We start from the raw sequence: 24,692 nt of genomic DNA, 5'->3' as shown, positions 1-24,692 counted from the left end.
ATATCTAATAGTGATTTAAAAGTTAAAAAAATAATGACTTAGGTGTCATTAGCTATAATCGAAACCAAAACGTTTAGCGCACCAGCCGCATTCTGTATCGTTTGAGCTTTCGACAGACAGAAAAGAAAGATTTAAAATTAAGCCACTTCAAGCTATAAATGAATTTGCGCATGCGCAAAAGTAATAGAAATATGTTAGCAAATTAACATAAGCATTTTAACTTGTCGACATGTTTCTGTATGCGTTATTCATCTATCTGAAGATTTTACTCATTATAAACCATCCATGGTGTATATGGCTTATATTTCCTGTAAATTTCAGTGTTGTGTTACCAGTAGTTTAAGGGTTTATCGGTTAAATATTTTTTACGCAGTCACGCACATACCTACATCTGTTGTTATATTTATATAGATCATATATCATTTAAGAATGAAGTTGTTAACAGAAAATAGACTTTTAAAGCTTTTGTTTATAATATTGTATAGAGACATATTGGTTTTCAATAATTTGTTTTAACTATTTGGGGAATTTTGGACTGCCTCTGGAGTAAATGTGGTATTATGGTGATTGTTTATTCTAATTAAGAGTAGTATAGACATTTTCTAGTTATGATCAAGGATGACCCATGACAACCATTTTTATTCTCTCACACACTTTTGAAATGGCCTTGCGCCTAATTTGTTGAAAATGTAATTTTTTTTTTTTTTTTTTTTTACATTTCTGCAAATGTCGTATCTACATTTTTTCTGTTCTCGGTCGATGAAGAAGAAATCCTTCTAGACTGAGACAAACAGAAATTTTGTCTTTCTTCTACATTAAAAACTGGCCTTGTGTCATACTCTGCTTTTATAAGCGGATGATCTTCTGAGTAGATTCTTAAAAAGAAGCTGTCACAATTTTATTTGATTTTCAATTTTTTTTTTTTTTTGATTGTAATGTTTCCTTCACGTAAACAATATCTCAATTTATCTCATAAATTCTGTTAAAAAATATTTTATGCAAATATAAAGAAAATAATAGACTTTCATTTTGCTAGGAGAAAAGTGTAGTATCAGTTCCGATACTATGTTTTATTTTGTTTTGTACTCGTTTAGTGCTAATGAAAATCCTTCTAGAAATTTTATTTTAATTTTTTTGTTTGGTCCCAATCCGAAGTGCCTCTATTTGAGGAGATTGAATCTTCGCAACATTAAAAACTGATGTTGTGTCTAACTCTGCCTCCCTGATGAGGGAGATATATGGGAGTAAAAGCTATTAATTTTGCACTGAAATAAGTTTCTCTTATATATATATATATATATATATATATATATATATATATATATATATATATACATATATATATATATATATATATATATACTAGAAAATGTACCCGGAGTTGCCCGGGATTAAACGTAACGTTAAAAAAAAAAAATAAAGCAAAAAACTAAACGGAAAGAAATTGAGACATGTGTATGCGAGAATTTTGTTTTTTCTAAACAGTTCATTTATTGAAAATAATCGAGCTGAGATTGAAATCAAAACTAAAGACAGTGAGTCAAGTACGATAACCATTAGGCCAGCTTGACATGGTCTTTAAAACGTGTTTTCAGACCTACTTATTCTTAACATAAGGAATCTGTTATGTTAACGATTCATGCATGTGCAGTCGTGAAACAGTTGATAAACAGATAAAAATCCAATGACCCCCCCCCGGTATTATTTTTTCAATTTTGACCCTTTAGTAGACCTTTTTTTTCTGGATGAAAACGGATTAAAAAGTTTTCCACATGACTGAATATTCTATATACCAAATTGCAAGCGTGTAGATCAAAATTTGTTGAGTATATAGGTTGAGAAGTGTCCTCACACACAAATTTTCACTATATATATATATATATACATTTGGTCCATTTAAATGTTTTATAGTGGACTCCAACTTTATTGTTTGTAGAGGTTGATGATCGACTTATTTTTATGCAAATTCTTGTACACATTATTGTGTGTGTGTGTGTGAGAGAGAGAGAGAGAGAGAGAGAGAGAGAGAGAGAGAGAGAGCATGTGGGTAAAAAAAAAAAGTTGAATAAATATAAAAATTCCAAAAAATCTGAAGAATCCCAGTGCGAAACCATAAGGTTTATATATATATATATATATATATATATATGTATATTGCTGATTGCAATCTGAGGCCATATTTGCTGCTCCCCCCCAAGTGTTCTAGTGATAAGGGTTGGTTCCAATGCAATAAGCATGTTTGGAGGATGGGGGAGGAGAATGAGGAGGAGAAAGAGTACTAATAGTGATAGTAGTAGTAGTAGTAGTAGTAGTAGTAGTAGTAGTAGTAGTCTTTGTTGTTGTTTCAAAAAATACGAGGAGGAGAAGTCGGAGGAGATGAGAGAGAGAGAGAGAAAGAGAGAGAGAGAAAGGGAGAGAAAGAGAGAGAGAGATGGAAGGCAGAGAGAGAGAGAGAGAGGGAGGAGGTGGGAGAGAGATCCATCTAAAAGGGGTTCCTTACTCATATTTGGTGAATATGAAGAAAAATACAGCAGATATGTAGAAAATGTGGGGGGGGGGGAATGGTCAAAATAAATAATAACAACAAAAAAAAAAGTAAACAATTTAGGAACTTTGTTGAGTTTTTAGTTTTGGAGATGTGATGATAAAAAAATATATATATTTTTTAGAGATTTTAAAAACAAATTACAGTTAGTAAACAAACAATGTAATTTCTACTCACAATTATTTTAGAACTTAGTAAATATTATATAAAAAAAAAAGAATCGTTTTTTTTTGTGTTTTGTTTTTTTTTAAATATAAATACTAACCTTCAGCAGCGGTTAATTCCTGTACAGTTTCACTAGGTGGACTACGTCCATACATATTAACAGCTATAACGCGGAATTCGTATCTCGTGTATGGCTCAAGGGCCTGTACTGTATAACCCTTTGTTTTGGTAATGCCTGAAATTTCCTTAAATTTCTGGCTTTGAGGGCTGTACGGTCTATATTGTATGATATATGATAACACATCGTATGAGTTTGGTTTATCCCACGTTAGCTGAACTGATCCCGGTTTTATATTTGATAGGGTAAGTTTCACAGGTGCTGACGGAACTTCAGCGGAAACTATGGATGTGACCACGGCTAGCGTGAAGAAACAGAGCCAGTATGTCTGTTTCTCCTCCATCCTCCTTGTGATTGTTGACTGGTGCTGCAGTAGAGTAGAAGCGGAAAAAAAAAAAAAAAAAAAAACAAGCAGGAAGAGGGAAGTACTACTGCTACCAAGGTAAAAATCCCAATTTCCCCGATCACTGCTACATAACAGCGCGCTGCGTAGCAGTCACATCGAACGTATTCCAGTAGTCAGCTGTGACAGTGCAGCTGCCACGGTGTGACAACGAGGTATCCTTTACGCGCAGCTCAGTCTGCGGACTAGACGGGAGACGACAACAACAGTCGGAGAAATCATGGCAGTGCTTCTTCACCGTCACTTTCTTGGCTGTTCCAACTGTGTAACCACAACAACAACAACAACAAAAAAAACCTGCCTGCAGTGTTCCAGACTCCTAGTAGATAATAATTACCAAAAAACTAAAAAAAAAAAAAAAAAGGAGAATACCAAAAGGGAGGAGGCATGAACCCTACACTGTCAGCAGGATGGGGGTACGATTTCACTTTGGTGTAAAGGTTTCTTCTTAGGCACTCTGGTTAAAAAGCAAGCTTTATCATTGGTTGTCAGTCCAAGACCAACAGCATGAAACTCTCATCATCCTTGGTTACCATGGTGATATCTCTGTGGCACCCTTTTCTATTTGTTGCTCTAAGCAAGAGAGATATGAGACTAAGAATACTAGGGGTGGTAAGAAAAAAGAAATACAGCCAAACTCTTCTCCATCCCAGAGGGACTAACTAAGGCACCATGTTATCATCAGCATCCGTGCTGCCAATATTATCAGCAGCAGTTTTGGGAAGCTGGGAGGTAAGAGCTTTTTAAACTAAAAGATCCTGGAGAAACTATGGGACGAACACACAGACACAAACCTTTTCAGCCTTTGTATACACAGGCAGGTGGAAAAGAAAGACAGTGGGGAGGGAGAGAGAGAGAGAAAGGGGAAATTACCAGGAAGAGATGGAATATAGAACGAACTAAGATGCTAAACAAGACCTGAAACACAGAAAGATCAAAAACGTTTCTATTTGTTTTTGTTTTATTTCAAATTTTATGGACAAGCATCAAAGCAAAGGAAAGTCTACTATTTTATATCTATCTACACACACACAATAAATATATATATATATATATATATATATATATATATATATATATATATATATATATATAGCGAGATAATCACAACTCTCCGCATAAGCCTGACGAATTCTCACGAGAATGAAACGCAGAATAATCTGTGTAGCTTAATTGCCATATATATTTTCATAAATTACATATATATATATATATATATATATCTTATGTAAATTTTAATTCAGCAAAAAAAGTGTTTTTACAAAAAAAATAAAAATTTTACAAAAAAAAAAAAAAAAAAAAAAATTGAAGAGGAGAAAAAGAAGAAGTTAATTCAATCCTTGGATATAAAAATGCTCTCCAATTTCATGGATCACCCCTTTACACGAATATGTTTTCCCGCCAGGAAACCCCGGATATTTACAAAGGCGTATTTTTAATCATTATGCACAGGACCAAAAGGAAATTATTAAATTATATATACGTGTGTTGCACGTCTGAAGTTTTAAAGTTGGACCATTTATCAGTGAGTAAAAAATTCTTTACTATAAGAAAGTTGTTGTTTTCCAATTTGAAGTATTGTATGTACATTAGAAAGTATTATATAGAAATATGGAATTTAAATGTAATGTGAATAAGCGTCTTGCAGCACAACTCCCACCTAGGTTGGCTCTATAAATCTGGCCCCTTAGGTCACTGTGGCAGTGTGTCTTGTTTAGGGCAAAGTGAAGTAAAAAAATAAATGTATCGAAAAAGATTTTACCATGACAAAACTTTTTTAGACTGACAAAACTCAGACTTTATCGAGCTATTAATATCTGGCATTCGGGCAAAGATCACAGTGCAGTATCTGTTCTGATGCTACGCTTAAGTTAATTTGTCCTTCGTCAATGTTGGAGAAACCCTTCTGTACTAAAGCAATTTTTATTTTTTCCTACTTTGCAAGTGCCCCTTTTTGGGAGCTGGATTGCTCCCACATTAATAACGACCTTGTGTCACATTTTGCTTTCGTGGGGAAGCAAATAAATACCAATAATATGGGATAAAAGACGTTGATAAATTTATTAGATTTAAATCATTTCATTTTCAATTTGCATTGTGGAGGCTTTTCTACAGAGCATATACTACCTTCTTCTATATATTACTTTCTTATGTTTTGCTTGAATAGTAAAACGGAAAAATAAAAATGTTTATATATATATATATATATATATATATATATATATATATATATACATACATAAATATATATATGTATATACATATATATATACATACATACATATATATATGTATATACATATATATATACATATATATAGTATTAGCAGGATATAAAAGACCCTAATATAAGAAAACACGGATATAAGAGAGATTTTCTCTGGTCCCAAACTAGAGCCTATGATAATGTATAGTGTAATCCGGATATAAGATAGTTGTAGGTACCGGATAAGCAGTCTCTTATATCCGGGTTAAACTGCGCGCGTGCGTGTGTGTGTGTGTGTGTGTGTGTGTATATATATATATATATATATTATGTTTTAAATATTAATATCCACTGACCCATGTTTCATTGTCTACGACTCATCAGAGTGGCTAAATCTAGCGATATATATATATATATTGGCTGAATATTGGTTGAAGAGAGCTTGATAAGGATACCTTAAATAGTCCTTATTATCGGGCTTGAAACCGACGGTACCAATGACTTGTCTCATCTAACAACTTTCTGTACACAAAATATAAATACGCTTTTAAATTTCGGATTTTCCTTTTAATTGAGCACTCTGCTGGATTTCTTTTTCCCAAAAAACTAATCATATATATATGTATAAATGTTTTATATCTGGGTCACACTGTATATAATGGGACGATTCCAATATTTTTCCCGATTCCAATACAATAACCAATTCTGTACTAAATTCATGATTCCGATACAATTACTAATTCCGATTCTTTATAAATCTCTAAATAATTATTAAAGTTGTTATTTTTTCCCCCCGATTATCGCACAAACACATGTTAAATGTGCCCAAATTTTTTCAAACATAAAAACACATTTTTAGTTTTACTGATATTTTAAAATCAATAAATATTTATTATTTCGTTATTACTACCAGCAGTGGAAGATTTTGTTTTAGAAAGTCAAATTAAAAAAAATGATAATTAAAGGAATCGTTTTTGGCATCGGAAAATAGGCACACATTTTTTCGAGTCCCACTTCCAATTGATCGTCCCAACACACTAATATATATATATATATATATATATATATATATGCTGATGACGGCTAAGAGCTAGACACATGCATGTTTATGGGTATACTATTTATGCACATAATAATAATAATAATATATTGTGCTTGCATTGTTGTTTTGTAAATATTAATCTAATGAAACTACAATGTTTATACGATAATGCTCAGTAACAGTTAGAACAATAGCTTAGTATAAATAAAAATTTATATTATATATATATATATATATATATATATATATATATATATATAGTATAAATTTCTATTTGTTTTACATATGCATTTACATGTTGCTACACATTCATGAGCATGTTTCGATCAGCCTGTTACAAATAGCTAAAGACCTCTTCAGGCGATATTGCTTACGGAATTTACTTTTGTATAAGCAATATCGCCTGAAGAGGTTCCTAGTTACTTGTAGCTGGCTGACCGAAACATGCTCATGAATGTGTAGCGACATATAAATGCTTCTGCAGGACAAATAAAACGTATATCTTGCACTACTTCGGTATTGAGCACTCTTGTATGAACGTTGTTAAAACATCATTGGTTGCTTCAACTTTGGAAAATTTTAACCTGGAATAATCACACACACACACACACACACACACTTGTTGATTGCATCCCAGTGACCAAAGAAAAGAAGGTACTAGTGCAGAGAGTGATCCGGACGTAAATAATAACATTATTTAAAAAGCCATTCTTAACATGGGGAGGTGAGGGTGTTTTGTACCTATTCTATACTTTAACCTTACAATTGAATTAAAAAAAAAACACATAATAAAACTTTAATTAAACTTGGAAATACGATTTAAAAAATAGCGCAGATCACTCTCTGACCTAGTACCGAAAAGAATCAGTCGAGTTACTGAGATGCAATTAACCCATATATATATATATATATATATATATATATATATATATATATATATATATATATACACACAGTACACAGTCAGAGAATTCTTGCAAAATACGATTTTCATTCATTTTAAAAAAAAAACAAGGTTGCTTCAAAATAATTTCAGAATAAATATTTTTCAGACTTTAGTCAAATTATTAAAAATGATTCATATAAACATATTCAGTTATTTTGTTAACATGTCCATTTAAAAGTATTTCATGAAAAACACTATGACAAGATTGAAAAAGACTAATCTTTATCTCATGTAAATCCTCACATATTATTTTTCATCATTCAACTGATAATCCCAATGACTTATGGTATTGATAAGAGTTGACTCATTAAATAAATACTTTTTTTTTTAAGTTTTAAACTCAACCTTATTCAAAGAAGTTAACTTTTTTTGTATATTTATACCGGATTTTTCACAATTTTTTGTTTAAAACCTTTTTTTTTCGTCTGATAATTATTTCTATTTTTTTCTTATGAACTTTTCTCAATGATCAAAAATTGTTTTATCCAATTTTGTTTTGATGAATTTTTTTTTTCTTCCCTAATGCATCTTCTGTATATAGCACAAAGTTTATTTGATTGTTACAAGGTTTCAAATATACTCTTTTATCTATGTAAATAAAATGCAAATAATTTCTAAGCAAAATCTATTTAAAAAAAAAAAAGCAAAATAAAATTATTTCGCTTGCTGAATGTAAACTTTGATATTTGTAGCCATTTTTGTTTCAGTTGTTTTTTTTTATCCCAATTATCATAAACACAACAATCCATTATAAGTCATATGTGTGTTTCTCGGTTAAAATGATGAATTTCTTCACATTTGCCAAATAACAAATAGCCTTATGACAATCATAAAACCTGTAAATTATAGGTGCTATATTTGTTTATATCTATGTGTACATCTATAAACACATACATATTTACATATTTATTTATATATATATATATATATATATATTTGTCCCCATTCCACTACGGATATATTTATTTATATATATATATATATGTTACAGAAGCTCAAAAAATATTTTTCTGACCTTCTGTAACATATCTTTTTTTTTTTTTTGCATAAGCAGTAATGTACTGCTACACAATCATGAGCATGTTTCGATCAGCTAGTTTTTAGGAACTAGAGACCTCATTAGGCGATCTTGCTTATATGAAAGCAAACTTTACAATGAAGCGTTTAGTTTTATAGTATGATACAATCTGTAATTCTACGGCATTTCAGTATTTCATTTAATCACACACACACACATATATATATATATATATATATATATATATATATATATATATATATATATATATATACACACATATAGGAAATGGAAACGGCACTAACCCTTCATTGTAAAGTTTGCCTTCATATAAGCTAGACCGTCTGATGAGGCCCTTAGTTACTAAAGACTAGCTGACCAAAACATGGTCATGATTGTGTAGCAATACATTACTGCTTATGTAAAGACAAATAAAAAGCACACCTTGCTCTACTTCGGTATTGAGCACTCTTGTATTAACCTCGTTATACTTCACTGGTTACCTGACCCCTCTGAACAATAACAACCTCAAAATTATATATATATATATATATATATATATATATATATATATATATATATATATTACACTCTTATTCTTGAAATTTTTTAATAAATAAGCACTGGGATTCTCTTCCATTAACGTCAATAGGTAGAGGAGTCATAAACGCTCTTCACACCGGGGAAATTTGAAGTCTAATGCTTCTCATCAGTGTGTGTGTGTGTGTGTGTGTGTGTGTGTGTGTGTGTGTGTGTGTGTGTGTGTGTGTGTGTGTAATTTTTCTGGAGACATTCGTTGAAAGCAGCTAAATAATCTCTCATTCGATTTTTATTTTTCCTGTGTATAATTGATTTTCCTTTCTGTCATTCATACATTCTGTCTTCATTTTATGATGTTGCATGTATTTTACTCTCATATTTGATTCGCTTCATGATACAATTTATATGTATGTACGTGGTCTGCAAACTTATATTTTATTATTAATATTGAGCACTCTCTTATAAATAAAGTAGGTAACAGACGCGCGTGCGCCTGTGTTTGTGTGTGTGTATGAAATTAATGTAAAAATATATGTTTATATAGTTTTGTATTTTATTTTTTATTTGTTGTAAAAAGATACAGAAAGTTATTTTTAAACAACATTTTTGGACGTTGCCCTGTGCTCTATATATCAAGTATATTATATTAAGTTATAATATATTAAGTATATTATATTAAGTTATATTAAGGTATATAACAAAAAAAGATCATAAGAAAAACAGACACAATAAACGTTTCTAACGTTTTCTTAAATAAAAATGCTGCCTAAATACATAAATCATTTATAATATTTGCTAATATTTTCTCCTCTGAGGAAATGGGTAGACATCGAAAACCTAAAGGTTAAGAGATATACGTTTTGAATTGTACACTTTGTCTTGCATATAATAAAAATTCTAGACTTAAAACTTAACAATTTCATGCCATAAAATTTAAATTACTAAATTCTAATAAATAAATATATATTTTTCTTTTGTTTTATTTTTTGACATTCAACTATATATATATATATATATATAAACGATATCATTTTTGCACCAACTTAATATATATATATATATATATATATATATATATATATATTTTTTTTTTTAATTCTGTTTGCTTAAATGAGAGAAAAAAAATAAAGAAATGATTAAATTCAAAATAATGTTTAACCATTCAACAAGTTGTAATAAACTGTTGATTGCATGTGATACAAGCACACACGCATGCGCACACAACGGTCTACATAAAATGAGATGCCTTTTTACTCATATAAGATCTAATGCTACAACTCTTTTTCCACATTACATAGCATAAAACTATGAACAACTGGCAACATTTTTTTTTTATCAATTTTAAAAAGCTAACTCCATAAAACCATGAAACTATAATGAGCTCATCATTTTTTAATAGAATAGAAAGCAGAGCTTGGGTTTACTATCAGCAGCCTCCTAATTCCTGGCCTCCCTTATTTTATCCTTTAGTCCTCACATTCCATGAGCGATACTTCTGACAAAGGGAGAAGAACTGTTGTTTTCTGGATCAGAATCTATTTAGCTTACACTTATCACTAGCTACTTTTTACCCTGATATTTTTTTTATTACCTCCTTATACAAGGCTTCATGCCTTTTCTGCAGCGATTTCTATGAAATAATAAATAAATAAAAATAATAACTGGTTTGTATTAAAATAAATATCTTATATGTAAAAAAAAATAAAGGATTCTTTTAAAACTCATACCTTATAATGAGTACAATATATATATATATAGTACTCATTATAAGATATATATATATATATATAGTACTCATTATAAGGTATATATATATATATATATATATATATATATATATATATATAGTACTCATTATAAGGTATATATATATATATATATATATATATATATATAGTACTCATTATAAGGTATATATGTATATATATATATATATATATAGTACTCATTATAAGGTATATATATATATATATATATAGTACTCATTATAAGGTATATATATATATATATATATATATATATAGTACTCATTATAAGGTATATATGTATATATATATATATATATATATATATATATACACCTTATAATGAGTACTATATATATATATATATATATATATATATATATATATATATATATATATATACCTTATAATGAGTATAATGAGAATATATAGTACTCATTATAAGGTATATATATATATATATATAATACTTCCAAAAAAATTGATTGCAAACTGGATCTTTCTAAAGATTAATTGGATTACGCTCATTATGGATTTTTAACTTGGATCTCTTTGTCAACATTACAAACCGGACTACTTTTTATGAGAACATTGAATCTTATGACCAATTCGCCTTTTGAAACAACCTAACCACCACATATCCTTTCATTTGCATTTTTAATTTTAATTTATCTTTTTCATTTTTTTTTTCTCCATTTCATGAACTCTATACATTAAAATTTGTTTTGCATTATATGACAAGTGGTCATATAATGCAATTTCAATTTATGCCATCGCCAGCAAATTCATAGCTTCGCTATCAGACATTCTTTGCGGATATCTTTCCTCTGATGAAAAGAACGCATTCTTTGAAAACCTGCTGAAATCTTAATATTTCTTTTTGATTATCCTGCCGAACAATAAATTCATGTAAATCATAATTTACAGTCTAAAGACTATATTGGCTTCTTCTATGACAAGCTCTATTTCCTATTTTGATTGTATTGGGCTTTTTTTTTTATTTGGCTGGGATTACTAAATAAATATCAATATTCGCTTTACGTTTGTAGAAGCTTTTGGCTTGGAAACTTTATTTTTACTTCTTGATTAATGAAATGAAATGTTTGCATGTGATTGTTACCTAGTACCTTGGAAGGATTACAAGACGCGTTGGATCTTTTTTCTTCCTTACTTACTACGAGGAATTTCCATTTCAAGATTTAACATTCATTTTGAATTTTAAATACTTTTTCTGTCTCAATATAACATTCCCTCATTCTATGTATCTAAAATGTATTTAAAAACTTTAATTTTTTCTTTGTTTATTGCTTTTAGCAAATAAGGTGCAAACCAATAAAAACATTTAGCAACTATTTTTCCTCTGAAGAGATGAATAAGCATCGAAAAGTCATGGGTTAAGGAAATAGATTTATTCAATTGTATTCTTTGTTTTCAAGTAATAAAAAATTCTGTACATGAAGATTAACCTTTTCAAATCATAAAATTTAAATACATAAAATTTGATATCTATCTCTCTCTCTCTCTATATATATATATATATATATATATATATATGAGAGAGAGAGAGAGACAGAGAGAGAGAGAGAGAGAGAGAGATAGATATCAAATTTTAGGTATTTAAATTTTATGATTTGAAAAGATTAATCTTCAAATATAGAATTTCTCTCTCTCTCTCTCTCTCTATATATATATATAATCTAATATACATATATATATATATAGAGAGAGAGAGAGAAATTCTATATTTGAAGATTAATCTTTTCAAATCATAAAATTTAAATACCTAAAATTTGATATCTATCTATCTCTCTCTCTCTATATATATATATATATATATATATATATATATATATATATATATATATATATATAGAGAGAGAGAGAGAGAGAGAGAGATAGAGATAGATAGATAGATAGATAGATATCAAATTTTAGGTATTTAAATTTTATGATTTGAAAAGATTAATCTTCAAATATAGAATTTCTCTCTCTATATATATATATGTATATTAGATTATATATATATATATATATATATAGAGAGAGAGAGAGAGAGAGAGAAAGAGAGATAGATATAAATTTTAGGTATTTAAATTTTATGATTTGAAAAGATTAATCTTCAAATATAGAATTTCTCTCTCTCTCTCTATATATATATACATATATATAGAGAGAGAGAACGATTGTAACACTGAAGAAATACATCTTAAGAAATTATAATACATATAACAATATATCTAAATATCAAATAAAGAATCTAAAAGAAAAAGAAATATCTTGTAAATGCCATAAAAGTTAGTTTTGATTCAGTAAGGTTAGAACAGCATTACTTAAACAGAATCGAAAAAAAAACAAATAACAATTAGATTTTAATAAATTACGTCCTTTCATCATTAAACAATCCCTCCATCTCATTAACGCTTATTCACGAGTGACTTTTAACCTCCATAAGTGATGACTAATTCGGAAAAAAAAATTCAAAATGGAGAAAAAAAAAAAAAAAAAAAACAGTTAAGATATTTGGATGAAAAGACCAGCAAAAATCTTCTGTTTAAAAAAAAAAAAAAAAAAACACTTTACAAATTTCACTAACTGAAGAGAAAATAAAGTTGAAGATTATATTTTTTAAATCTGAAATTACAACAACAATTAAATTATGTTAAAAATTAACAGTGAATTTTTATCGTTAATTGGATGATTGTAAAAAATCTGACATAATGACTTAGCGATGTACAGAGTAGGTTGAACAAAGGGAAGTTATATAGAATGAGGCATAGTATATCATTGTAGCTTACATTATTTTATAGGAACTGATGTTTTCAATTAAAAATAAATAAATTTCTTATTATTTTTAGAGGCGATATTATACCGTAACAAATTAGGAGAATAAAAATAACGGTTGCCTATAATATGCTAATTATAAAGAATCGGGCATCGTATATCATTGAAGTTTCAATTATTTTATAGGAGTTGATATTTTCAATAACTTAAATAAATTTCCTATTAGTTTTTGATGTGATATTATACAGTGACCGATTAGGAGAAATAAAAGTATCAATTTGCTTATAATAGGCTAATTATAAAGAATATGACATAAAATAAACTAAAAAAAAAAAAACTGTATCAATGAAATTATAAAAATTATGAAAATTTTAATATTTAAATTATTAAATTATTTCATAAGAGTTTATATTTTTAATAAGAAAAAATTAATTTCTATTATTTTTCTATGAGATATTATACAGTGACTTATTAGGCGAATAAAAATAAAAGTGACCCATGATATGCCAGCTATAAAGAATATGGAATGCCTACAAGACACTATCATTGAGCGGTTAAGATCTCTTTGTACAGGAGTTTGTCAGGACAACCTGGCATGAGGATACCTTACACTACAAGTAATCCCTAATCATATTAAAAAATAACCGTACAGTGCAACCCGGATATAAGAGACTTCTTCCCAGGACGTCATAGTTTTCTTATATTCGAATTTCTTATATCCGGGTTACACTGTACATTAACATAGGCTCTACCCCCCCCCGGGGGGATCCCTCTTATATCAGGTTTTCCGTGAACCCATGTCTCTTATATCCGGGTTGCATTGTAATTGAAACCCAGCAATTCCCTTGGTATGGTTAAATCAACACAGAGTTAGAGAGGCATACATAGATAGCTGAGTGAGTGAGAGAGAGAGAGAGAGAGAGAGAGAGAGAGAGAGAGAGAGAGAGAGAGAGAGAGATGGGTGATTTGTTCACTTATAAACTATAACAAATTAGAACAATTAAATAAAATTGTTTTCAAACATAACTCAATCCCAGAACTAAAGTATAGTTTAGCATGTATTTTGTGTTATTAAAATATATAGGAAAAAAGCTTTAGGAAAACAAACGTTGATTAAATCACATTTTTTTTATTATTATTGTAGTAGTAGTAGTAGTAGTAGTAGTAGCAGCAGCAGCAGCAATACTAGACAACCACAATAAATTTGGAGAGGTTTTCAAGTTTTTAACAAACATGTTGTGATCGGAAGAACTAACTACCAAAAAGACGTATGAAAGTATCCAACTTCATGAAAGCAACGCAAGACTTGCTTAAGAGTTTCATAACTCTGACTAAACGACATGCAGCACTCAATGAGGAAAGAGCAAATAATAATAATAATGATTATAATGATAAAAATAATAATAATTATAATAATGATAAATAATAATAATAATAATTATAATAATAATGATAAATAATAATAATAATTATAATGTTAATAATATTGATAAGTAATAATAATAATAATAATAATAATAATTATAATGTTAATAATAATAATAAATAATAATAAAAAATAATACAAAATTCAATGTCTATGTATTTGTTCCTGCTTATTTGTCTCCCCACGAGGGTAAAGTTAGATACAAGGAAAGCTTTTAATGTGGACAAAATCGAGCTCCCTAAAAAGGGGCATACTAGATTTGGAGCAAAAATGGTCTAGAAGGATTTCTCTTTCACTGACAAAGGACAGAATAGACGAAGTGTGTGTATATATATATATATATATATATATATATATATATATATATATATATATATATATATATTTTTTTTTTATCTATTTGTTTCAGCTTTAATTAAAACATCCTAACTTCAAAGAATCTGTTGCCTTATAAATTTTATGCATATACACGTATAATATTATAAGACTAACCTGGGTGCCCCGGCATTGCCCGGGTGTTTGGAGGTGTGTTGAGCAAGAAAAAAAAAAAAAAAAGTGGTAGTAGGCAAGCAGGCTTGAACCCGTGCCACGAAAGTGGAAAAGAAAGTGAAAGAAAACCTGACGTCTTACCCCTACTCCATGACACGACCGGAAGTTCGGAATGTTAAAATTAGGCAAAGTCAAGCCAACCTATAGACTTGTAAAAATGGCTTGCAAAAAAATCAATCCATCCTTGAGGTTGGAATTAATGTTTTGGGCCAATCTTTCGATATTTGTTGTCCGAGACGTCTAGCTTCAAAATGATACCGATCTTGTGAAAATCCGTCGCCTCTGGCGAAAGTTTTAGGCAGACATATAAACATACATACATACATACATTTAAACAGGCAAGTGAGATTTATATTTATAAATGATATAATACATTGAGTATATATTTCCAAGCATTACATTTCTATTTAACGTTTTCTTTTTTAATTTATTCGTGAGGGGCTACTATTTGGGATCGGATTTGAAGGAATACTATTAAGGGAGTTGGGCAGCGAAACACTTGAATTTCTGCATGTCAGTACAGTCAGGGAAGCAGGGATCTAGGAGGGATCTCTACAGTGTAGGGGTGGGATTTTGCTGCTTGTCGAGTTTGTCTGAGATATTGTGTCGAGGGGGTACTAGTGCTCGGAGTTTATCAGAGCACTTGCCATTGAAATACATGTAAAAAAGGCACAAGGATGCCACGTTTTGGTGATAGGACAGAGTCTGTACACATTTAATTGCAAGATCAAAATTTTGAGTTTCAACTTGCTTATGTTGAATTCAGTATATAAATATATTAGCAGGAAGACCCAATGTTGCCCGGACTTGAATTATGATCAACAATTGTTTCACACTATCACCTATTTATTTTTCTATCACATCGATTGATTGCCTGCCTTAGTTGGTGACCCATCGTGGTGCACCAGGAGGAAGCTCCACATACTTCCCCTGCAGTGACTTAGTCCACAATACATCGTGGTCTACATTGCACTGTAGAGAACCTACTGTTAATTTTAGAAAACTATTTTTATAAAATGGCTTGAATTAAAGTTTAAAATGCAAAAGTCAAGTATCATGCTTCAATTGTGCTCTAAACGGAAACATTCATTTTGAATGTGCCCCTGTCATATCAAAGAACTTACTGTAGATTTTATATTGGCCCAGTCGTTTTCGAGTCCATAGGGAACAAATTAATTTGAACCTACGTCACTTCCGGTTTGGCGATGGACATAACAGCAAAGACGTCACTTTTTTTTTTTTCACATTTTTTCCTCCTTCGCGGTACGGGTTCGAGCTTGCCTGCCTGCTTATTACCACTTTGTTTTCCTTTTTTGCTAAACACAGACCTTCAAACACTCAGGCAACGTCGGCCATCTAGGCTAGTGTTAAACAGAAACGCAATGCTGAGAATATATATACTCTACATATTATATCATCTTATAATATTTTGTGTGTTTGTGTTTATTCAATTATATTTCACTTTTATTTATATAAGTTCTTTAATTTATGAAGCTCTATGTAACAACAGACATAAAATGACAGAAATTAATGACAAAAGTCTATATTGAAAGTTTCAACATGTTGACCATCTTACCGTTTATTTCTTTATGAAATGCTCAATGAACATTTCAACATACTTTAAGAAATAAACGGTAAGATGGTCAACATCTTAAAATTTGGAATATATACTTTTATCATATATATATATATATATATATATATATATATATATATATATATAAACGGCTATATGTCTGTCTCCATATTTTCAAACTATCTTATTTTTAATCTATTCATATGCGTGTCACCTTGGTACAATGGTAACTTCGCCAGCTTTGGATGCTACAGTTTCGGTTTCGATTCTAGATGATGGCACCTAAAGACTTTCTTTTTTTTACTTTTAAAATCACGACTCTATAATAATATATACGTAATCTGGAGAAATTAAAATATCATATTTAAGCGTATTTTACGCCCGGGCAAAGCCGGGCGCCTCCTTCCCACTAGTATGTATATATATATATATATATATATATATATATATATATGTGTGTGTGTGTGTGTGTTATTTCATGTACATATATATGTATAATCCATTGCATAATTTTGATTCTCAAAAATGTCTGAAACGATGAAAAGAGGTCTTAAGAGGTATTTGAAATTCTGAGGATTTTGCTTAAATGATCAAATTCGATACAAATCTGAAATATTTGAATTTCCAAATGTAACGTTGTGTCCATGTAAGTAAATAAATATAACTATGAGGTTTTCAGTAGAAAACAAGATGTGGCACTATTTCCTTGTGCCACTGTTTCTAACACACTCTGCAGCATGGACGGGTGGTAATTTGTCCATGAGCGTAGAGATACAAAGAAACCCCTTCCCATAATCCCCTTGCTATCTTTCTCTCTCTTTTCCTGCACGACCACCATGATGTGAGGACGCATAGACTGTCTCTCCGTAAATGAGGGGGGGGGGCCACCCCCTCCCTCAACACTAGTTAGGGTAGGTTAGTTAGCTTTGAAAAGCCTATTGTAAAAATTAATTGTAAATTGTTTTTTTTGTAATATATATTGTATCTCTAATGTAAAATAAAATAGTTAGTTATACCTTTGTATATTACAATTGTGTCGCGTGTCATTTTTCTTGTCTGCCATGAATGCCTTCATAAATGTCTGAAGTCGAAAGGCGGCCCTGAGGACAAAGAGATGAAGATTCCCACCAGAATGCCACCAGGGTGAAGAGATCATCTTGAGAAAAGAAAGGAGCCACACCCAAATCCAACATCTCAGGTATGATTTTCTTCTTGTTACTCAGACCCTAATGACTGGCCCATCTTCATGTCTTCATGAGACCGCTTTAAGACATTTACTATAACACGTCTGTCGGTCACACCTCGGTGGCCGGCTGATAGTGGTATAAATGGTTGCCTTAAGACGCAGGATTGACCCTGGTTAATTACCAGACGGATCTCGTCGCATCTGTGTCGCAGTATAAATGATGCACTATGACCAAGACATATTGTTTCCCAGCATGGAAATAATTTCGACTCTTAAACCCACGGCACAACCAAAAATAACGACCACTAGACGAATCGAATAAAAAAAAATGGTCCACGGTCTTTAAAAACGGAAAAAACTATTTCTGGCAAAATTTAAAAAAAAATGGCAGACCAGTACACACGCGCACAAAAAAAAAAAAACGCACTCAAAAAGAAAATTCAGAACCTGAACAAAAAATTGTCTTGCACCTACAAAAAAAAAAAGGCAGTTTACAAAAGATCGATTTAAAAAAAAAGAGTATTGAAAGTAACCCTTCGAAAAAAAAGTAAGAAATGTGTCCCACACACAAAAAAAAAAAAAAAACAGAGACGAGAAAAAAAAAAAGTGTCTCTAGAATATGCAATATCTCTTTCTCTCTCACGCTTTCTCTCTTTCTGTCTCTCTCCGGATATATATCGATATGTGTGTATATCTATGCATCTTGTTATTACATGAAAAAAAAAAAAAGAAAAAAATCCTTCAAACACGAAGCTCGAAAAATAAATTTAAAAAAAAAAAAAAGGAAAGAAAATAAAGGATACCTAACATTTTTTATCTGATCTTTATTTCAGGTTTATAAAGATATAGGACTTTTTAAAAAATTGCTTTTGACTTTGCAAGTGTTAGATTTAGATTTGAAAAAAATAGAACTTTTACATTACATTTTATTCCATGAACAGTTGATGTGTTTTTTTTTCGGGTTAGATTAGCAGTTAATGCCGAAACATATGTGGTTTTTTTGATTTGATTATGTTTTTTTTTATTAATTTTGATTTGTCTGTTTAAAAAAAAGGAAAGAAAAAATGGATTGCTAAAAATGTGGATTACATAATGTGAACGTTTTTTTTTTGTGTGAGAATGCCTTTAACAAAATTGTTCAAAATAAGATTGTTTTTCTATTTAGTTAATTGTTTTAAACTCGTAGAAATGTTTAATGTCTACCTGTCACTCATTTGTTTGAAACAATGGCCGCACATAGGAAGGAAGCGAAGATGACCTCGTCATGGTGTTTGTGAGGGTGTTGAGGGATGGGTGGTGGAACAATGCGACCTGCCTCTGTTTCTCTTCCTCTCTTTCACCACCTCTCGTGTTGTCTACCATTCTTTCACCCTCTGCAAGCTTTTTTTTGGGGACGAGAGAGTGACTTTTAAAATCGAAGAGTTTTTTTTGTGAGATTACGTAATAGTGTTATGGGGGTGGTAGGGTGTGTAATGGCATCGCTCTGTCTCTATCCCCTTCTTTCCCCCTCATTCTCTCTCTCTACTCTTGTGTTTTAATGATTGTATAGCTAAACCCCCATGGCTGATTGCAGGAGGGCATATAATAACGAATTAACTTGGAGTTTTTTAAATTTTTCTACCAAGTTTAAAGAACAAAATTATTTATGCTTCGTTAAATTACATTAAATGATGTCTTCAATTGTTTTTTTATTAAAAATAAAAACTGAGACGATTATTCAAACAGCACTTAAAGTACTTTTTTTGAAGTCTTCGAGTGTTTGGAAAAGCCAACTGTTACATGATTACGTTCATTTTTTAAGAGTTCTCTGAAATGTTCATAGTTTTTCTTAAAGAAAAAATTACGCTATTACATTTCGAATATTCTCTGAATTTTTAATAATTTCTAAGGAAATATTGTTTGACTAACGAAAGAGATTTTCCTGAACTCTAGATGATTTTAAGGAAGAATTATTCGAGCAAATTCTTTAATTGAAGGTTTATTTGAAATTGGACCGTATGATAGGGGTCCCTGAAATATTGACTGAGGAGTATATACGTAAAATTGAATTAATTATTAAGAAAAAAAAAAGATTTCCTTAGTCTAGAAAGATCTCTCTTTAATTGAAACTTTAATTTTTTCGAGCTGTTAACTATACAGAACTGGTCGTTAACTAATGTGACTCCTAGGTGTGGCGGGAGTTTATTAATTCGAAATAATCCTTGTGAGTGAGTTTAGGAAAAGAATTGCTTTTAAATGATAAAATAATTACTTTGGAAAATAAAGTTAATTAACGTGAAATGTTTCTGAATTCGAAATGACCTTGATAATGACCTATAAGAAGAAATGATTTTTAAGAATCAATTAAATAACTTTAAATGTACACTGAATTTTAAAAATAATAATTACGAAATGAAAAATTTGGGATGTTTCTGAATCTCATTGTGAAGGGTGAATTGATTCAAAATGAATTGTCTATGATCTTTTCGGAAGATTAATTTTAATAATGAACCAAATGTTTGGAATAATTTTTGAATTGTATTACGAAAAATGGGTCTATTCGAAGTTTATGACCTTTTGAGAAGATTGGTTTTTATAATAATAAATGAATTACTTTGGAAAGAAGTTAACTAACATAAATTGATTTTAACGATGAACCAAAATACTTGAAATAATTTTTAAATTTTGGAATTAAATTTTAATGATCTTTTGTAAATCAAGTTTTGAAAAAATACACATACTTTTTAAATGTACCCTGAAATTTGGGAAAAAGTTAATTATGAATGTAATAACTGAAATGCGTTTGCATTGTGTAAACAAATTCTAATTGTGACCGAGGTGCTCTGAAATGATTTTTTAAAAATGTTTTCTTTTTAAGAAAAAAAATTGTTAACACCCTATTTCATTGATTTAATGTATACCAGGTTTCTGAATTGTTTATTTTTGGAAATTTTTTTCCCCCTAATTGAGTATTCTAACTCATGAAGGCTGAGTGCCCTTCTTAATTAATTCTTTATATTATTAATAAATATTCCGTGGTGGATGGTTTTTATTGGTCGCTCGGCGGCAGACTCCTTGCTCTAACAGAATTAATTGGATTAGATCCTCTGAAGACCGAGGTTTTACTAAAATCCATATAGGTCGGCGTGATGAGGTCACGTAACCCCGACTTATCTAAAATACATTATACTGGTTGCTGAAGAGAGCGTAAGTCCAGTAACTGAAGTAATAACTTGGAATACATATAGGACGGCGTGATGAGGTCACGTAACTCCGACTTGGTTAAAATACATTATACTGGTTGCTGAAGGGAGCGTAAATCCAGTTACGGAAATAATGTTATGCAGACTAAATTAAAAAAACGTATAGGTCGGCGTGATAGACTCACATAAAATCCGGCTTAGTGAAATACGTATAGGTCGGCGTGATAAACTCACGTAAAATCCGGCTTAGTGAAATACGTATAGGTCGGCGTGATAAACTCACGTAGAATCCGGCTTAGTGAAATACGTATAAGTCGGCGTGATAAACTCACGTAGAATCCGGCTTAGTCAAATACGTATAGGTCGGCGTGATAAACTCACGTAGAATCCGGCTTAGTCAAATACGTATAGGTCGGCGTGATAAACTCACGTAGAATCCGGCTTAGTGAAATACGTATAGGTCGGCGTGATAAACTCACGTAGAATCCGGCTTAGTGAAATACGTATAGGTCGGCGTGATAAACTCACGTACAATCCGGCTTAGTGAAATACGTATAGGTCGGCGTGATAAACTCACGTACAATCCGGCTTAGTGAAATACGTATAGGTCGGCGTGATAAACTCACGTACAATCCGGCTTAGTGAAATACGTATAGGTCGGCGTGATAAACTCACGTAGAATACGGCTTAGTGAAATACGTATAGGTCGGCGTGATAAACTCACGTACAATCCGGCTTAGTGAAATACGTATAGGTCGGCGTGATAAACTCACGTAGAATCCGGCTTAGTGAAATACGTATAGGTCGGCGTGATAAACTCACGTACAATCCGGCTTAGTGAAATACGTATAGGTCGGCGTGATGAACTCACGTAAAATCCGGCTTTGTTAAAAAATATTATACTGGTTGCTTAAGAAAGTGTAAATCCAGTAACTGAAATCATGAGGTCATTGCCTCGATGGAGGGCGAGGATGATTACCCTCTCTGGTATTTGAAGCAGTATACCAGTCTACCAGGAGCCTGGTGGAAAAAATAACTTGCTTCACTGAGTTCCTGATGGAACGTAGAGCATGGGGACATTGATTGCTGACGGCCGGTTGACGCACCATTCACGGAAAATTAGGGACTTCTGAAATTTATGAATACTCATAAATTTCGGATAGCATAGGGAGGGATGTGGCACTATTTCCTTGTGCCACTGTTTCTAACACACTCTGCAGCATGGACGGGTGGTAATTTGTCCATGAGCGTAGAGATACAAAGAAACCCCTTCCCATAATCCCCTTGCTATCTTTCTCTCTCTTTTCCTGCACGACCACCATGATGTGAGGACGCATAGACTGTCTCTCCGTAAATGAGGGGGGGGGGGCCACCCCCTCCCTCAACACTAGTTAGGGTAGGTTAGTTAGCTTTGAAAAGCCTATTGTAAAAATTAATTGTAAATTGTTTTTTTTGTAATATATATTGTATCTCTAATGTAAAATAAAATAGTTAGTTATACCTTTGTATATTACAATTGTGTCGCGTGTCATTTTTCTTGTCTGCCATGAATGCCTTCATAAATGTCTGAAGTCGAAAGGCGGCCCTGAGGACAAAGAGATGAAGATTCCCACCAGAATGCCACCAGGGTGAAGAGATCATCTTGAGAAAAGAAAGGAGCCACACCCAAATCCAACATCTCAGGTATGATTTTCTTCTTGTTACTCAGACCCTAATGACTGGCCCATCTTCATGTCTTCATGAGACCGCTTTAAGACATTTACTATAACACGTCTGTCGGTCACACCTCAGTGACCGGCTGATCGTGGTATAAAGAGACAAGATTTTAAGGAGACAAAAAATAAAGAGAAATGAAAGGCAAAAAAAAAAAAAAAAGAAGCAGAATAAGTGACATACGTTTAAAAAGGGATTAAAAAAAAAAAAAAACGAACATTAAAAAAATTATATTATAATGATTTTTTTTTTTTTTTTTGTCAATTACTGTAAAAAAAAAAAAAAAAAATTAAAACGAACCAAGACATCAGAAAAAAAAAATTAAAACAAATAATAACTATGGTGTATAGCATTAGATATAGGTAAATTCTAAGCTTACATGAAAAATGTTGCAGAGAAGGAGTAGGAAGAAAATAAGAGGAGGAGGGAAATAACAGGAATATGAAAATAAGAAGACGGGAATAAGAGAGGAGAGTACGAGGAGGAAGGGGAAAAAAAAGGAAGAGGGCAGTAAGAGGTGGAGGGAAATAAGAGGAAGAGGGAAATAAAAGGAAGAGCGAGATAAGAGGGGGGGGAAGTAAGAGGGAAATAAGTGAGGAAGGGGAATAAAAGAGCGTAACTTATTGACAACAGAGTCTGTTAAAATACATTAAAAAAGCCCAATAGAATTTCCAGATTATTTTTATTGCTACCAAAACTATTGATCTACAGAATAAGCCACTACAAATCGCACAATCAATCGAAGAATATAAAAAAAATCGAACAATTATAGAAAAGAAATTAATTAGATGTAAACGTTTATTGGGGTTCTTCAAAATGGTAAAATTTAGTTTCATTATTATTTTGAAGCGAATCGATATCAAATACGTATTGTTTTGATTCTCCAGATTAATGTTCTACCCCGAGTGTTATATTTACACAACGTTTCGGTCAATGTAACCTCTGATCTTCTTCAGGTGTATCTTGCCGAACTCCTGAATCTTTATGTTGACCTCAATAAAGATAAAGATTCCCGAGTTAGACACAAAGATTCCCAAGTTTGACAAGATACACCCAAAGAAGGTCGGAGGTTACATCGACCAAAACATTGTGTAAATAACATTCAAGATGAGAACAGTTGCCCGAAAAATCCAAATAATATGAAGAATTGATCCTTTTTTTTTAATTTATGAGTCATCACTTATAAAGGCCTGAAGGCCACTCGAGGATAAGGGTTAATTCAGAAATTCAGATTGATATAAAATGTTAGCAGAATCTGAGCTTTCACACTACCAATCTAAGATGTAAAACAATGTCAAACTGATTTTTAAAGCTGGACCTAAATAGTATTTAAATTGATATATCAATTTTTGATTCTGACTAGCTAAATTTTATTTATTATAATTATACAATGTTATGGGCAATATATCATACTTTACTACAATTTATTTTTTTAAATGATGTAGTCCTGCCTGGGCAACTGATAATATGAAAATGTTTTTTCAATTATGACCAAAAACCAGCAAGGAAAATAACTCATATTTTTAATTGAAGAATATGAAAAGTACTCGT

General features: G+C 31.1%; 1 protein-coding gene across 50 annotated transcripts in view; it reads right to left on the bottom strand.

The window, feature by feature from the left end:
* The window catches only part of LOC145296067 (tyrosine-protein phosphatase Lar-like), a 1,305,806-nt gene that overhangs the window by 268,503 nt on the left and 1,012,611 nt on the right, over positions 1 to 24,692 (bottom strand). The window contains exon 1 of one of the 50 annotated variants that reach the window (XM_080142190.1): positions 2,811 to 3,667. The exons of 46 other annotated variants lie outside the window; for them this stretch is intronic. In XM_080142190.1, the coding sequence (XP_079998316.1) occupies positions 2,811 to 3,171 (361 nt within the window). In that variant the 5' untranslated portion in view covers positions 3,172 to 3,667. Of the gene's footprint in view, positions 1 to 2,810; positions 3,668 to 24,692 lie in introns of those variants that run through there. 3 more of the 50 variants (XM_080142189.1, XM_080142188.1, XM_080142187.1) reach the window with 3 other exon arrangements.

Source organism: Euprymna scolopes, chromosome 16 (genome assembly GCF_053919585.1).
Source record: "Euprymna scolopes isolate OS-2025 chromosome 16, ASM5391958v1, whole genome shotgun sequence".
Lineage (NCBI taxonomy): Eukaryota > Metazoa > Mollusca > Cephalopoda > Sepiida > Sepiolidae > Euprymna > Euprymna scolopes.
Note: the sequence above shows the minus strand (reverse complement) of the source record. Positions and strands in the feature narration are given on the sequence as shown.